This window comes from Squalius cephalus, assembly GCF_949319135.1.
Source record: "Squalius cephalus genome assembly, chromosome: 4".
Lineage (NCBI taxonomy): Eukaryota > Metazoa > Chordata > Actinopteri > Cypriniformes > Leuciscidae > Squalius > Squalius cephalus.
Window position 1 is genome coordinate 11801455 of NC_137125.1, and position 17441 is coordinate 11818895.

The following is a 17441-nucleotide window of genomic DNA, read 5'->3' on the forward strand; positions in this document are numbered from 1 at the left end:
CCATAAGGCCAAAAAAAATTACCTTGGGGGGTACCCTGGTTTTTCATGAAAACTAAAATAATAGAAACATAATTTATTAGGTAATATATATATATTTTTTAATCAAAGTATTGCGCTGCCGCTCCCATTAGAAAGTAATTCAAATTAGATTTGCGTCTGAAAAGACGCTCAAGTGCGCCACACGCTGTTTTCTGAAGGAATTTACAGACTGTTGAATATATAAACAGATACATTTTATTTATCGTGCCATTTATACACCAAAAATAGTTTTTTTTTTTTTTTTTTTTTTTTTTTGCGTGTAAATGATACGCACTGCAAACCCCTTGGGTAGGATTAGGGGTTTGGAGTACGTGCGTATTACACGCCATAAATCATATCCTGGCTATTTTTGGCGAATAAATGGTACGAGAAATATATTTCGTGCTATAGATAAGCACTTTCACGAGAGTCTGGCAGAGTGGATCCTCATTTTCACCTCACGATGATGGTAATATAAATATAAACAATCATATTTCTTTCTTTTATGATTGTTTGGTAATTTACTGATCTGAATAGAATTTCGACATTAACGCTTGTCCGGGACACGTGCGTGTTTTTTAAGGGACAAGTGAAAGAGAATTGTACTTGCCCAACCGGAGAAATGCCCTGATTAAAACAATTTTCAATATCAAAAAAATTAAATAAGAAATAACGTACTCGGTTACTAACGTAACCTCAGTTCCCTGAGAGTAGGGAAAGAGTATTGGGAGTAAAAATTAGGGAAAGAAATGCCCTTTATAAAGCTAAAAAAATTATTCTGATAAGAGTGCTTTCCAACAGTAATGAAACATTGACAATTTAAGTTTGAAGGGAGTAAAGCCTAGCCTGGTTCTACCAGACTCTCGTACATTTCATTTGTACAGAGAGTCTGGCCTCTCTCCATTGAGAAACGTTTACTTCCTTGTAGGCGGGTTCTCTGTTAAAGTTCAAAACTATTGGATCTGCCCAGAGTCACTCAGGATCTGCCATAGCCAATCGCTAACGTGTGGTCGTGACGTATGTCATGCGCCGAAACTGGCCGGAAACATTTACAAATTCTAAATGTATATTTGACACTAAGGACAGTGATGTATTCAGTCAACTGTCGAAGCTGGGTCTAATCATTAACAATACGCTGCTGCGGTCGTTTTGGATCTGCCGCAAATCCTGTACAGTGATCACCAGGCTACTGCGCGATACGGAAACAACTTTTCTGCCTCCTTCACTTGGTCCTCCGTTAGTGCAACAAGAGGGGAGACGACAACAACTATCGGCTTTGCATCCCTATCGTTCGCCTTAGCTAACTCATTCACCACTAGAACTGCCATATGGCGGTCATTTTGACTGTTTTGAATTTTATATCTGCAATAACTTTGTTGAAAAAATAAATACAATCCTGCTGGTACCTGACTTTTCCTAAAAGTGTCTGTATTTTCATTTAAAATGTTTTTCATATAAATTACACATAAGGCAAAAAAACCAAATTAACATATTTACCTATTTCGGCCATAAACGGTCATATTGACCGCACTGAATTTTGCGGTATTATTATACCAATATACGCAACAATAAAATGTGGTAAAAAATACACTAAACATATTCAACAACAAATCATTTAAATGTAATGATATTAAGAACAGAACAAGAATGAAAAAATAACTAAAGCCAAAATGAAATGCTTTATAAGCGAAAGTGAAAGTAAGCGGCGTTGGGCTCACGTAACTCTCTAATTAGAATCAAAATGTTTCAACATTTGCGATGTATTTGGATGCTAAACTATTCTTTATCATAGGCTTTGAACTTCACTCACGTTCCAATATCGACGTAAAAAATCATCCTCTTCACACGCATAAAATGGTACGAATTGTAGCCTACCAATACTGAGAAACAGAGCAGTGGAATTTTTATATGTTAGCTTGACTATTTTATTATTATATTTTATTATGGCTATAATGAACAGGCTGCAATGCTGGAATATGGTGTGTGTGTGTGTGTGTGTGTGTGTGTGTGTGTGTGTGTGTGTGTGTGTCGGCGGGCGCGATCAAACAGTGGAAACATGAAAACATAGGCTACTATTTTGTTCAGGGCATCTACGAATATTATTTATTTATAAATTATAATTAAACTTGTTTAAATGTACAGTTTGGTGTTGTTTTGTTTTTAAAAGACATCCTAATACAATAAATGCATTAATCTCTTGTAAGAACTGATTTTCCTGTTAAAACAAAACTCACCCTGCAATAACGCTATAAAATGCACCCTGGACAGCAGATAACAAAGGCAGAGCACAGAACCTTGTCCTGCCCAAACTTATCTCATTGTCCCCTTGTTTGACTTCAACTCATCCCCCCTCTCCCTCCTCAAGGAATGTCTATTTAACACATATGGTGTATCTTATGAATATGTTGTTTTTCCTTTTCATGTTTGGTGTCATTTTAATGGTCGCAGTGCGATTGGTAAAATGGTCTTAATTTCATTGCAGTCATTGGTTTAATGAGAAAGATTGAGAACTTAGGAGAATCCTGTATCTCCTCTCTGGCTGATATCTCTTTAAGATATCTCAAGAAACCAGGTGCTACCCCCCTGGGGTACATGGATTGGCCCAACCAACTCTAAACAACATTTGTTTAACCCCTTTTGTTCTGGTGTGGTATTTAAGGCGAGGGAATAGAACACACTTTGGGACTCTTTACCAGGATCATCCCCCATAGTGATGTTTCAGTGCTTTTCATTTGGAAAGCCCTGACACATTACTATGTCTTTGTCAGGGAAACATTACTTACTTTTAGAGTCATCTTTGAGTAAATGATGTTATGTATTTTCTGAATTGGCTTTTAATCATTTACTTCTGTAATTGGCATGATACATTTTTACCTGACAAATAAATGTTACATCTTGAATTATTCTGAAGTTTTAGAAATCATTCATTTTAGTAGATTAATGTGTAGTCTGGTGTTTCCGCAAATCTTTGTCCAGGATAGATCAAACTGAAGGCACTTTGAATGGACCATGGGGCACATCTTAGAAAAACCTTCTGATTTCTGACTATCTCCTGACTTAGCATGTTGTACGCTGCAAGTATTATAAAAAAATTACACCTATGGGTCTGTAGTGCGCGACTGCATAGGGTAAAATACTTGCACTGCACCCTCTGACTATTTCAGGACTGGCTAGTTTGTGATCGTGAGCGCGCAGTCGCGACGTGACGTCTCAAAGCGACACTAGGTCCGTAATGAACGAATATTGAAAGTATGGGATAATCAGAATAATCAAAGATCTAAATTAATTCATAATCAATATTTATGATTATTTTCTAATCAGAAATACGATCTAAATTTGATTATCATTTGAAATTGGAATCAGATTAAGCGTAGAGCTGAAGTAATACTAAAACTAAATTCCAATAAATTAAGTGAACTTCACTGGATCGCTGAAAAGACATACATGCTTTAAACCTTCGCCAGGCCGTTGGATTCCGTCATTGGGCCAATGGGTGGTCCTTACACTCTCAATTGGGGATTTATCATTAAAGATATAGAGTTTTGAATAGCGATCAAAATGACCGCTTGCGGCAGTTCTAGTAGTTATGGAATTCTGGCACTTCTAGTGCTAGCGGAGTGAGCTGGAAAATCAAACTTTTTCCGAACCCCGTGGGGAGGAGGGCCACAACATCATGGCCACCAACAAAACTTAGCAAACATTGTTCTTGCTCCGGCTTTAACTTCTGTATATTCGGCAGTTTTGCAACAACGGACCGAATAGCTTTTCTCACATCTTTCTCCGCTGCCATTACTCCAACTCAAACTGAGGCACTACATCAACGTCATCGTTCTCAGCCACTCCCTCTGTTCGCTGATTGGTCCTACAAAAAATTGGTTTCTGGAAACCTAAGAATATACAGCAGTCCCAGACGTAGTACTGAAGGAAAATGAAATTGAGCGGAAGTACGTAGGAGGGCGGAGCCAGGCTAAGTAAAGCCTCTGTTTAGGCTGGAAATGTAATTTTGACAAAAGAAGAACTTTTATTTTACATAAATCTTAATTTTAAATCAGCCTACTTCAGTTTGATATTTTATCATATTATCATGCTTAACACTGAGAATTTGAATAATTGAAATGTGATGATCAGATGCAGATATCTAAATCAGAGAATATCATATAGGTTCGGGAGGTTGGCGGGTGGGTTATTTATTTTTATCAGCAGATTCGGGTGACTCAAAGTGCACCAGATTAATGAATTTATCTTTAAAATGTAAAAAAAATTCTTCCGGGGGGGGGGGGGGGTCGGGGGAAGAATTTTTTTTACATTTTACGTTTTGGCACATTTTACGTTTTGGCATGCCCCCGGACCCCCCTAGACCCCCCACAATTGCGAGCTTTGACACAATTCGAACACTGTCCACTGGCCTTTAGAGGAGGGTTACTTTATAATATAATATAATATATTCATTTATTTTTATAATATAATAATACTATTTATTTATTTATTTATTTATTTCTCTCTCTCTCTCTTATACACACATGTGTGATCCCAATATAGGCCTAGTTTTTGGGAAAATAAAAAACTGAGTGACGACTAGCCTAATAATTAGCCTATGTAGCTCAACTTCTGCAATCATGTTACAGTGCATAATAAACACCAAATGAGATGATATTTTTTTCTGGTAAACTTACCTGACATGTTGACCAGTTGCAGATTTTCTTAGAGGAAACACTGGTGTGGTTTCTTTGCTCTTTAATGTTTTTTTTAGAGTATAAAGATGTGAATTAATGTAGTGATTAAATATTCATTTTCAATAGCAAAACATATCCAAGTTGTCAAGACCCAAGTCTTGTGGTCATTCTGTCATGATGACAATTCTATCAATTCATTCTAATAGTGCTTTTATTTGGAAGTGTAGCACCACAGGATGGATTTGGGGAGGGAAATGGGTGTAATCGCAAATCTTTTAATTGAATTAGAGAGCTCTGCAGAGGTCTGCCATTGCAATCTACTTGTAAGAATTAAATCGTAGAGCTCCGTATCTGGAATTCTTACAAGTAAGAATCGAATTAAAGAGCTCTCCAATTCAATTGTTGCTTGTAGGAACTGATTTAGAGAGCTCTAATTTAATTCTTACGAGTAAGAATGCAATTGCAGAGCTCTCTAATTCAATTATTATTAAGGCCATGTGTCCAAAGCGCTTAGCACTCAGCGTGAAATAGACGCTCAGCACCTCGTCAAGCTGCTGCAGTTTTAAAAATGTGGCGCTCCCATTAAAAACTTTCTTTTCTTTTTTTTAAACGCTTTGGTAGACACATTGTTACGGTATGGAGACACAGGAGAGGAAGAATTGATAATGAACAGTGATTTATTGAAATACAAAGGTGCAGGGATGAGGTGAGCAGGGTAGTGGAGTCCAAAGGGTGATCTTGGTGGAGACACAGAGGGAAGACGCTGGAGATAGTCCACATACAACAAACAAGGTTGGACAATGAACTGTGGTGAGGAGTGTGGCTTTGTAGTGGCAGTGATGAGGGTGATGATGACGTGCAGATGTGTGTGATTGGAAATGACGTGCAGCTGGGAACCAAGGAGAGTGGGGGGGGGGGGGGGGTTATATTCTTATTATAGGATTTAAAGTATTACAATTCACTGTAGTAATGTTTCCAATGAGACAAACAACCTCCTGGCATTTGGATTGAGAAGCTCCCATTACGCCCCTTGGCAGAAGACTACTCCTTGGCTTTGCCATCCAGTTACACTACTTGACCACACGAGGGAGCACACCAAGATTTCTAAATAAAGAAAGGTTATATTTGATTCTCTTTTACAGTTCCAGCCAAAAGTTCTGATACACTGCATGTTTCTAATAATCTGACCCTTTGATCTAAAGATGTATACCTGAGTGCTTGAAATTTAGACTATTTAGATATTACAAATTTAGATATTACAAATTTCAAATTAATTTAAGTAATATTTAAATAGTTAATTTGGACAAGAGTGAAGAAAAAGCACTCATAACAGACCCATTACTTTAAAGAATCTAGTTTTGTGATTTTAATACACTGCATAATAGCTATTTTTTTGTCTTTACTATTATACTAAAGTGTGGTCTAAATGTATCATTCAACAGGATGACTGGTTTTTGTTTCCCATTGGAGTCTACCATTAACATTTCTTTAACATTTTCATGTTAAAGTGAAAAAATAAAAATTGCATTCAAAATATAGAATAATAGTCTAAAATATAGACTGACATTTGTTAGGAATTCATTCACCCTTGTTATATAAAAAATCAAATGACCCATGAGTCCTAATCAGTAATTAATTAACACTGCAGGATAGATATAGAAACTATGAAAAGAAGAGTGATCTTTAAAGTCCTCCACTAGAGAGGTTTACTCTTAAGCAATTCAGCAACATATGATTCTGATTAATTCAATACACAAACAAGAAGCTACCATTCAATTAAACTATACGTTACCTTTAGGTTGGTTATCAAGAAAGTGAATTTATGAAGGCCTCAGACCTAATTTGTCATTACATGTGTTGCTATAATTAATTAATTTGAAATAAATAATTTAATATACAAATATACAAAGCTCAGGACTGCAGTTAACTAAATTATGCCAGGGAATTAGTTGGTGCTGATCTAAGCTTGCAGCTGTTTGCTCAAACTCCATATGGTCCGTGTTAGCAGTTGGCATGGTCAGAAATAAATGTAGCTTTGACAGCAGAAACCAGATAGATGAATGTGGGTGTCCGGTTCAGACGCTTTTCACGTGTCAGGACAGGAGTCGTATGATTGGGGTCACTGTACCCAAGTGTCATAATTCAGGACCTTGTATGGAACACGACCAATAAAAGAAAACTTTGGATGTCTTGATAAAAAGGCATTAAACATTTTTTGTAGATAATTTAAAATGTTAACTTTGATTAAAAAAGTTAGAAATGTTAACAAAGCAAAATAATGTATACGTATCAACTCTAAATGAGGGAGGTTCAGTGAGTTTTTACATTTCATGTGTTAAAACATTTAATGCACTTTTCTTTAATTTGCAAAAAAATAAATAAATTTGGACCTCAAAACACAATATGTGACCCTGGATCACAAAACCAGTCACAAGTCGCACGGGTATATTTGTGGCAATAGCCAACAATACATTGTATGGGTCAAAATTATCGATTGTCAAAAATCATTAGGACATTAAGTAAAAATCATGTTCCATGAAGATATTTTATAAATTTCCTACTGTAAATATATACAACATTTATTTTTGTGAGTGAATGCAGCACAATCATGAACATAAATGGACAACTTTAAAGGAGATTTTCTCAATGTTTCGATTTTTTTGCACCCTCAAATTCCAGATTTTCAAATAGTTGTATCTCGGCCAAATATTGTCCTATCATAGCAAACCACACATCAATGTAAAGCGTATTTATTAAGCTTTCAGATGATGTATAAATCTTAATTTAAAAAAAATGACCCATGTGACTGGTTTTGTGGTCCAGGGTCACATATATGCTGTGTGTAAATCATGTTCTGCTTTATCTGTTTATTTCTGAGCTAAACTCTATATCCCCTGAAGGTATTTAGGGTTGTGAGTGATGAGAAGCTTGATAGTTGTTGGCTGTTAGTGGCTGTAGAGAAGCCTCGATGAACTGCTGAACTCAGACTATTTACACAATGAGAACTATTCCAAAACAGTTAAGTTTTAAATGTTAAAGAGTCTATGAAGCCAAGCTGCCTGACTGCATACTTCTCTGATACGTTTTGGCATGTTACTTGTAGTACTTTCATACAGTTCATTACAGTAGACTGTGAACACACTCTGAGGACATTGAAATTCAGGCCTGAATGTACTTTACATACACATCTATGTGATGGTCATTCAAAATACTGCCCCTTACAAACATCTTGCCACTACCATACCTTGAAAATGTTGTATATACAGTGCCCGACCAAAAAAAGTCGCTGGTGTCCTGGAGTGCAGAGTGCTTGACTCTTGCGTTGTCAATACAAGATCTTGACCAAAAATGTTTGCACCTCTTGATGGAAATAAATGTTGTGTTATTTCCATCAAGAGGTGCATCAATACTCCAGCACATCCCAGAGACTTTCAATGAATTTAGGTCTGGACTCAGAGATGCCAATTCATGTGTGAAAATTATTGTTCATGCGCCCTTCCAACCATTTTGTTACAGGTTGAGCTTGATGAATCTTGGCATCGTCATCCTGGAATACGGCCATGATGTGTCTTCCTATATGGTTGTTTGAGAAATTAAAAGTTATACACTCCATCAATTAGGGTTAGAAGAACTGTTGCCAAACATGTAACATGCTAGAAACATTATAAATCACTGCAATAATGATTCAACTATAGACTCTTAAGCATTTGCCTATTTAAATCCAAACAGCGACTCTTTTTTATTTTTTTGGCCCGGCAGTGTATTTTTCCACTTTTTTGTCTCAGATATATTTAAAAAAAAAAAAAATGTTTTATTTAGTTTCAGGCAAGGTTGTAACCATCAATGACATTGACAACATTCTGAATAGAAGTTGATTTTTAAATGGATGTTTTTCTTATATATATATTTTTTATAGGATTTTTTACCATAATTGAACAAGTATTGACCCCACCCTCTGATTTTTTTTGAGCCACTTGCATCACACAGGCACATATTATGTCCTTTAAGAGAAATGCCCAAGAGAGCAAGTATATATATATATATATATATATATATATATATATATATATATATATATATGTATATATATAGTACATGTTTCTGTAGACTGTTTGGCTCGTACAAGACTGAGCTGCAGGGCACAACAGGGCAGTCGTCACCGTTGGCATTTGGCAACATTTGCAGGAACAGGCAAATAGGATGCAAAGCAAGTTTTGAAACATTAAGGAAATGGCTTTGAATGCGGTAAAGACCTTAATATATATATAGATATATTATTATTATTTTATTATTGTACTAATTGGAAGTCAATTTTGAATATTTATCTAACTCTACTTACTGGGGTGGACTTCCATTAATATGTCTTGTCTCAGTCCTTACTGGTTGTACATAGGGCCTACATTATGTAGGAATTATTATAGGATTTAAAGTATTACAATTCACGGTAGTAATGTTTCCAATGAGACAAACAACCTCCTGATATTTGGATCGAGAATGTTGCTATTTAAGCTCCCATTACGCCCCTTGGCAGAAGACTACTCTGTCTTCCCATTAGAAATGGTTGCTAGCGAGTAACATTCGCCATCCAGTTACACTACTTGACCACACGAAGGAGCACGCTAAGATTTCTAAATAAAGAAAGGTTATATTTGATTCTCTTTTACAGTTCCAGCCAAAAGTTCTGATACACGGAATGTTCCTAATAATCTGACGCTTTAATAATCTGCTTGAAATTTAGACTTATTACAAATATAAAATTAATTTAAGAAATAATTAAATAGTTAATTTGGACAAGAGAGAAGAAAAATCACTCATAACGGACCCATTACTTTAAATAATCTAGTTTTGTGATTTTAATACACTGCATAATAGACATACTTCTATTTTTTTTGTCTTTACCATTATCCTAAAATGTGGTCTAAATGTATCATTCAACAGGATGACTGGTTTTTGTTTCCCCTTGGAGTCTACCATTAATATTTCTGTAACATTTTCATGTTAAAGTGAAAAAATAAAAATTGCATTCAAAATATAGAATAATAGTCTAAAATATAGACTGACATTTGTTAGGAATTCATTCACCCTTGTTATATAAAAAATCGCATGACCCATGAGTCCTAATCAGTAATTCATTTACACTGCAGGATAGATATAGAAACTATGAAAAGAAGAGTGATCTTTAAAGTCCTCCACTAGAGAGGTTTACTCTTAAGCAATTCAGCAACATATGTTTCTGATTAATTCAATACACAAAAAAGAAGCTACCATTAAATTAAACTATACGTTACCTTTAGGTTGGTTATCAAGAAAGTGAATTTATGAAGGACTCAGACCTAATTTGTCATAACATGTGTTACTATTAATAATTTATTTGAAATAAATGATTTAATACAAATGTACAAAGCTCAGGACTGCAGTTAACTAAATTATGCCAGGGAATTAGTTGGTGCTGATCTAAGCTTGCAGCTGTTTGCTCAAACTCCATATGGTCCATGTTAGCAGTTGGCATGGTCAGAAATAAATGTAGCTTTGACAGCAGAAACCAGATAGAGGAATGTGGGTGTCCGGTTCAGACGCTTTTCACGTGTCAGGACAGGAGTCGTATGATTGGGGTCACTGTACCCAAGTGTCATAATTCAGGACCTTGAATGGAACACGACCAATAAAAGAAAACTGTTGATGTCTTGATGACTGTCTTGATAAAAAGGTATTAAACATCTTTCCTTCAAACATAATAAACTAAATATTCAAACATTTAAGCCTTAAAGAAAATGTAGATTGCAAAGATTGTTCTTTCTACTGCAACCTTATGCAGCTGAATTATTTAGTTTATGGATAATTTAAAATGTTAACTTTGATTTAAAACGTTAGAAATGATAACAAAGCAAAATAATTTATATGTATCAACTCTAAATGAGGGCGGTTCAGTGAGTTTTGACATTTCACGTGTTAAACATTTAATGCACTTTTCTTTAATTTGCACAAAAACAAAATGTGGACCTCAAAACACAGTATATGCTGTGTGTAAATCATGTTCTGCTTTATCCGTTTATTTCTGAGCTAAACACTATATCCCCTGAAGGTATTTAGGGTTGTGAGTGATGAGAAGCTTGATAGTTGTTGGCTGTTAGTGGCTGTAGAGAAGTCTTGTTGAGCTGCTGAACTCAGACTATTTACACAATGAGAACTATTCCAAAACAATTAAAAACACAGCAGGTGTGAAGTTGTCAACCTCTCATCTTAATGTGTTTAAAATTTTATAGAGTCTATGAAGCCAAGCTGACTGCATACTTCTCTGATATGTTTTGGCATGTTACTGACAGTACTTTCATACAGTTCATTCACTCTGAGGGCATTGCAATTTAGGCCTGAATGTACTTTACATGCACATCATAACACAGGTCATTCCCAATTCAGTCCCTTACAAACATCTTGCCACTACCATACCTTGAAAATGTCTCACATATTTCTCCACTTTTTGTCTCAGATGAAGAAAAAAAGTGACTACATTTTAATTTAGTTTCAGGCAGGGTTGGAACCATCACTGAGATTGACAACATTCAAAATAGCGTTTAATTTTTAAACCTATGTTTTCCCTTATATTTTTTTATACGATTATTTACCATAATTGAACAAGGATTGACCCCACCTTCTGAATTCCTTTTGAGCCACTTGCATCACACAGGGACATATTACACGTCCTTTAAGAGAAATGACCAAGACAGCAAGTTTATATATATAAGTACATGTTTCTGTAGACTGTTTGGCTCGTACAAGACTGAGCTGCAGGGCTCAACAGGGCAGTCGTCACCGTTGGCATTTGGCAACATTTTCAGGAACGTGCAAACAGGATGCCAAGCAAGTTTTGAAAAACATTAAGGAAATGGCTTTGAATGCGGTAAAGACCTTAACACATAGCAGATTTAATTTCTTCAATAACATCTGACTTTTGCATGGAATGACAAATGTAATTTATTACTCAAAGCCAATTAGTATTTAATGCATGATGGTAAAAAATATATTTTTTTGACTACTAATTGGGAGTAAACATATTGAACATTTATCTAACTGTACTAATATATATATATTCTTATTTTTCTATTTCTTTATAGAAACATAACATTGAATACAAACATCATTACTGACCAAGAAAAAAATGTTAATTGTTAATTTTAATTTACAGTTATTTTTTTAAAAATGTTTTTTATTTATAAAATGTTTTAGCAATATTTTAAGCAAGTAAGTTAATTGTGGAAACACATTTTTGCTCAAAAATGGAAAAAGTAACATGCTACTAGAATTTAGGGGAAAAATGTCAGTTGTGCATTCGAAATTGTTCTGTAAAAAATCCAACTTGCAAATTGTTAACTCAGTTTAAAATTTTAAGTTGAGTGGGCACATTTTTGAGTGCAATGCTGACTTTACTTATAAAAACTATTTAACTGCAAGTGTACTAATATTTTTTCCAATGAACACAAGCAATTAAGTTGAGCAAACGTATTATTCTGATTTTATAGTTTAACTTCCCGTCATCGCGCATGCGCAGTCTGTCTCGCTGTACGTTACTCGGGGTTTCCTCCTTCAACCACGCTATGGAAGGGACTTGATTTCATCTGATTGCGGTAAGTTTTCTTTAAGCTTTATGAATGAAAATAGGCTTTAAATCGCACACATATGTTGATAAAATATTGTATCATGATATATTTCGTGGTGACGATAAGTTTCTTGTTAGTGATTATCCGCGTAGCATATTGCTACTTATCATTATTGTTACCTAGACTAGAGTGAGGAAACGTGCTTGAATGAGAAAAGAAGAACAAGAACTTGCATGGTGTTCAAAAGATGTTAAAAATGTTATGCTCAGTAAGTCGTGAATAAAGACTAAAATGTCTTTTGTGGCTTATTGTGATTTAATAGTGAAATACACATACAAGTATGTCAACAACAAACAAACAAACAAAAAACACAGTGTGTATAGTATTCAAGTAAACACAGTCGGCAATGTCTTAAGTGAACATAACCAATTTGGTGAAACCCAGATGTTCCAGTATAGGATCCATGCATGAGCTCTTAAAGTGACCGCAGTCCGTTCAATTCAATTTAATTTCAAGTTTATTTGTCATGTATACAAACGTCAGTTACAATTTGTACATGCTTAGGTTGAGGCTCAGGCATTCTACAGTAGTGCAATATAATTAAATATGTATATTTAATAATAGAATGGGTAGTATGTGTGCAGTATGTTTTAAAGTGAATATTGGATAAGAATATTGGGTATCCTTAAACAGATATTAGGCTAAATCCTTAAAGTTAATCAATTAACAAAAGACAAAATTGCTCACTGCTCTTACAATAACTTTTGTATCTTTAAGAAAAAATATTTATCAATAGAAAAAAACAGAAATAATTCACTTTAGAAAACCTTTAACTACTCGCAGCACCTATAATTTTAAAATTGGGTCACACAAGCTGAACTTTGCAGACTCATATAAATATCTAGGTTTCTATATTGATGAACATATGAATTTCAGAAAAGGTATTTAGGTTCTTGCTGATTCAGCACGTAGAGCTTTGGGAGGAATTATTGGTAAAAGCAAGAGTCTGAAAGATCACAAGTTTTCAAACTTATTCTAAACTGTTTCAAGCTTGTGTGTGCCCTATACTTGATTATATTGTGGGGGTTAGAGGACTTAGAAAGATATCTAATTGTGAATTAGTGCAAAATAGTGCCTTAAGATATTTTCTGGGTGTACACAAATATGCTCCAACATTGGCGATAGTGGGAGACATGGGATGGGAATCATGTGAGGTTTGTTGGAAGATATGTATGGCCAAGATATGGAATCGTTTTTTAGATATGGACGCAAATAGGTTGACAAGGAAAATATCTCTTTGGTATAAACATATTCTTGGTCCTTGGTCTAAAGATATATGCAAACTGTTTTGTAAATATGGGTTTGGTGAGTTGTTTTCTAATAATGAAAAGCTGAATATTGGTTTGTTTAAAGAATCTGTGTTTGTTAAAGACAAAAAGCAGTGGGCCGACGATATATGGGCTAAGCCAAAATTGCGTATTTTTGTGATGGTGAAACCGGAATATGGCACAGAGAATTATGTTGTATATAATTTGTCAAAAAGGCAAAGATCTCTGTGTGCTCAATTGAGATCTGGTGTTTTTTTACCTTTGACTGCTGAAACAGACCAATATGTAAATTTAAAAGAGGAAAACCGGATCTGTCCCATGTGTTGTTTGAATGATATAGAAAATGAGTTCCATTTTGTTTTCTATTGTCCATTTTATTGTGAACATCGTGATTTTTTGTTTTTGTAAGATAAAATCAGAGATTGATTTGGTAAATATGGATGATGCTCAGAGACTGAGATGGCTGTTCACATGTGAAACATAAATTAGCCAATTATTCTGTTTTCACCTCACACCAGTCTAAACTAAAAGATTGTTTTGGTAATTGTTCTACACTGTCATATAAATAACCTGAAAATACAGTAGTTTATTAAGGTTAAATCTTGCTAACCACTCTTACTAAAAGAACACTTACATTCTCATTTTAAGAGGTGTTAAATGTCGTTTGATTTGTTTACATTAGTTAACGTATTAGCGCTAACTAACATGAACCATGAGCAATACATTTGTTACTGTATTTATTAATCTTTGTTAATCTTAGTTTAACAAACAATGAACAGCTGTATTTTTATTATGTTACTTCACACAGTACATTAGGCTAACTAATGTTAACAAACACAACTTCTGATTTAAATAATGTAGGCTACTAGTAAATGGTGAAATTAACATGAATAAAGATTAATAAATGCTGTAGAAGTGCAGTTTATTAATAGTTAATGTTAACTAATGTAGTTAACTAGAGTTTATTAAATGGAACCTTATTGTAAAGTGTTACCGATTTGTTGACTCAGTGATTGAGTTGTTGATTACCGATTCAGTGTTGGACAGTTAACCATTCATTAAATGGAATCGGTTCAAAGGAGTCATTAGTTCGTGAATCGGACGTGTCATTAGCGGACTTGTACGCGTTGTGTGATTATCCCGGCAGTTTAGGACATTGCACAAGATCTGTCAACACAGAAAACATTTCATCACTGGATAGTTTTTTTTTTTTTTTTGAATGAGCGGAACGCTTTTCAGAGAAGATAAGGCAACGTAAAAACGTTTTTATTTTATTTATTTTTTAGCACAATTCACACCCAGCGGTTATTCAGGAAAAAAATATCCGAATGCTCCACGTGAAACTTCGGTCTTCCGATATTTTACCATTGTGTTAATTCTCAATTGATTTTGGGAGCGAGAGAGAGCGCGTGCGCGACCGGGGCTCTCTCTCTGCTCGTTCTTTGGCTTTGGCACCATAAAAGTTTAAATGCAGGAAAAACCTACCCTGGTAATCCAGAGTTCTCGCGAGAGCACAAGTTGAATTTACTCAGCGAGTTACTCTGGTGTCGAGTAAAAATGCTCATTAAATATGCCCCTCGAACTGAGCTGCACCAATCACATCGGGTTATCTGATATAGGCGGGCCAGAGGCGAGCTAAACAGATGACGACAGCGCTGTGACGTCAAAGTCATTAGTAAACATTGCAAGATGGCTATGGATGAACACCAGTTGTTTGAAACGGCTTTGGCCGCTACAATGATCGAGTTAGACTTGGCTTTTTATCTAAAACAGGAACAGAAGACGCCGCTCGAATCGTTCCTTTGTAAGAAGGACGTTTTTGCTGTTTTATCCGACCGGACACAGTAAGAGTATAATCCACCAGTTATCTCCGCTGGTAGCTAAGCGTATGGGGTTTATTGTTGTGATTGGTCGTAGTGTTATCCAATTGTGTGCAGTGAGATTTTCAAATGCATGCTTGGTGCCGCCCCTCGAGCTGGGCGAGTTTCATTAGTCGACGCCAGACCATTAATCTTTTAGATTTAGGTCTGGATTTCCAGGCTAGGAAAAACCCTTACCAAATAGGCTTCCAGGAATGATCTCGTTTTCATGGAGACAGACGCATGCGGTGTGCACGGTGGGGAGGGGCTGTGCGTGTGTGTGTGAGAGAGTGAGACGCGTGAGTGACAGAGAGACTGAGGGAGAGCAAGGAAAGGAAATGCAGCTGAATGAATACGCTGCGTGTTTTAAACAGTGTAAAAAAATTTTTTTTATAACAAAATGCAATATGTGGCGGCTGGTGTTGATTCTGTGGCGCACCGCCACGAATTAGTCTATGTGTGGGAAACACTGGTATATGTATGTGTATGTATACATGTGTGTATGTATATATTTGCATTCATGTATTTCCCCGAATGATTTGTAGATGTGACCGGAAGATGTTTGCTAAATACGTTTTTGGTGTCTTGTAATCCCATGTGGGATGGGCTAAATGTTTGGCATGACACAGAAATAAAATGTAATTAACTAACTAACTATCTGTTGCTTTGTTTAATATATATCTTTGTTCTGTTGTATTTGTCCCTTTTAGACTAAAGAACATCAGTACAGTGACAAGATCCTTGGAAGTGCTAAAACAGTGGCCTTTGTTTTTTTAAAAGATCAGGTGAGTTTATCATTTTTAATTAGCTGAACTGAATTTACTTGGTCTACACTTAATTCTTACTGTTTTAACAATGTTTTCTTTTTCAGTGTCTCTGCTGAGTATTACAGGATCATGCAAACTAATCCGAAGAGAACCTTTCTCTTTGTTAGATGAATACACATCTAGTTGTGCAGAGCAAGTGGTGGAGCGTATGGAGATGAGATGAAGATCCTCCTAGACCAACTTGATCATCAGGTAATTATTTTGCACGTGATCATATCTCTCTGGTTAAAGGCTGAATGGTGCCATCTCTTTGTCAAGGTAATTCTCACGCTTCTCTTTGGATATAACTTGTTCCATATTTGTTTTTCTGTCTTTCAGACTCAGAAACTCCACTGTGCTTGCTCAAAGAAAGGCTACAACTCTTAAAGGTCTGCCTTTGTTTATGAGGGAAAAGTCTGGAAACATCCTTAAGACTTGCCTGGTAAGAAAATGTGTCATCATCATATACACTCACACCTGTTCCCTTTCGAGAATGGTCACTTCGTATTGCATAGCTATACGCAGCGGAGAAACTCCTTTTTCTCAAAATACTAAAGCCTAAAATGTAAAACACATTTGCTGCTGCACAGCTAGCACGATGAGTGTCTGGGTCACTCATTGGCTGTGCTGCGGCAACTGCACATCCAATGGCGAGGTGCCCCTGGCATGTATGCCTATGAGCTAACAGCACACCAGCACACGTCAGAGACTGCCAAAATGGGCGTGGCTACGTCTATAATAGCGCCCGAAATCACTATTTTATCAGATTTATCCCCTTCAGCGATACACTTCATGTCTCTGTCTCCTCTGAAAGCCTTCACCGTCGAAACAAGCCTTAAACAGCCTGAACGAGCCATTCCACAGCAGTCAGCACCCTCACTCACTGGAAGCAGCTTCTCTCCTGTTGCCGTTCTCCTGTGGCCACTTTTTTCTGCTATTGCTACTGTGTGCTCGCCACTCACATAGTCTAAAAGAGCAAGCGAGTGTTGTTTCAAATGCCTCGCTCTACATGTGCCACGTGCGGATGCCATCTGCACCAAGTGACGGGCACACGAAGTGCATCTTATACCTGGGAGCTGCCCATGCTGAAGCTGCACTCTCTGCCAGTGTCGCTGCTCTGTCTGCGAGAGCCTTATGGCCTATTAGGAACACTTTGTGGTCT

The 17441-nt window shown here is 36.1% G+C and overlaps 1 protein-coding gene across 4 annotated transcripts in view; it reads left to right on the top strand.

Moving 5' to 3' along the window:
• Positions 1–8889: 8889 nt before the first annotated feature.
• Positions 8890–17441, top strand: part of LOC307156938 (uncharacterized protein) — a 31238-nt gene continuing 22686 nt past the window's right edge. The window contains exons 1-5 of one of the 4 annotated variants that reach the window (XR_013820841.1): positions 11410–11589; positions 12209–12313; positions 16184–16258; positions 16345–16492; positions 16619–16721. Coding sequence is in view for 2 of the 4 variants with exons in the window: in XM_079868655.1 (XP_079724781.1) it covers positions 8932–8936 (5 nt within the window). In the remaining 2 variants the exon portion in view is untranslated. Of the gene's footprint in view, positions 8937–11409; positions 11590–12208; positions 12314–16183; positions 16259–16344; positions 16493–16618; positions 16722–17441 lie in introns of those variants that run through there. The other 3 variants (XR_013820842.1, XM_079868655.1, XM_079868654.1) reach the window with 3 other exon arrangements.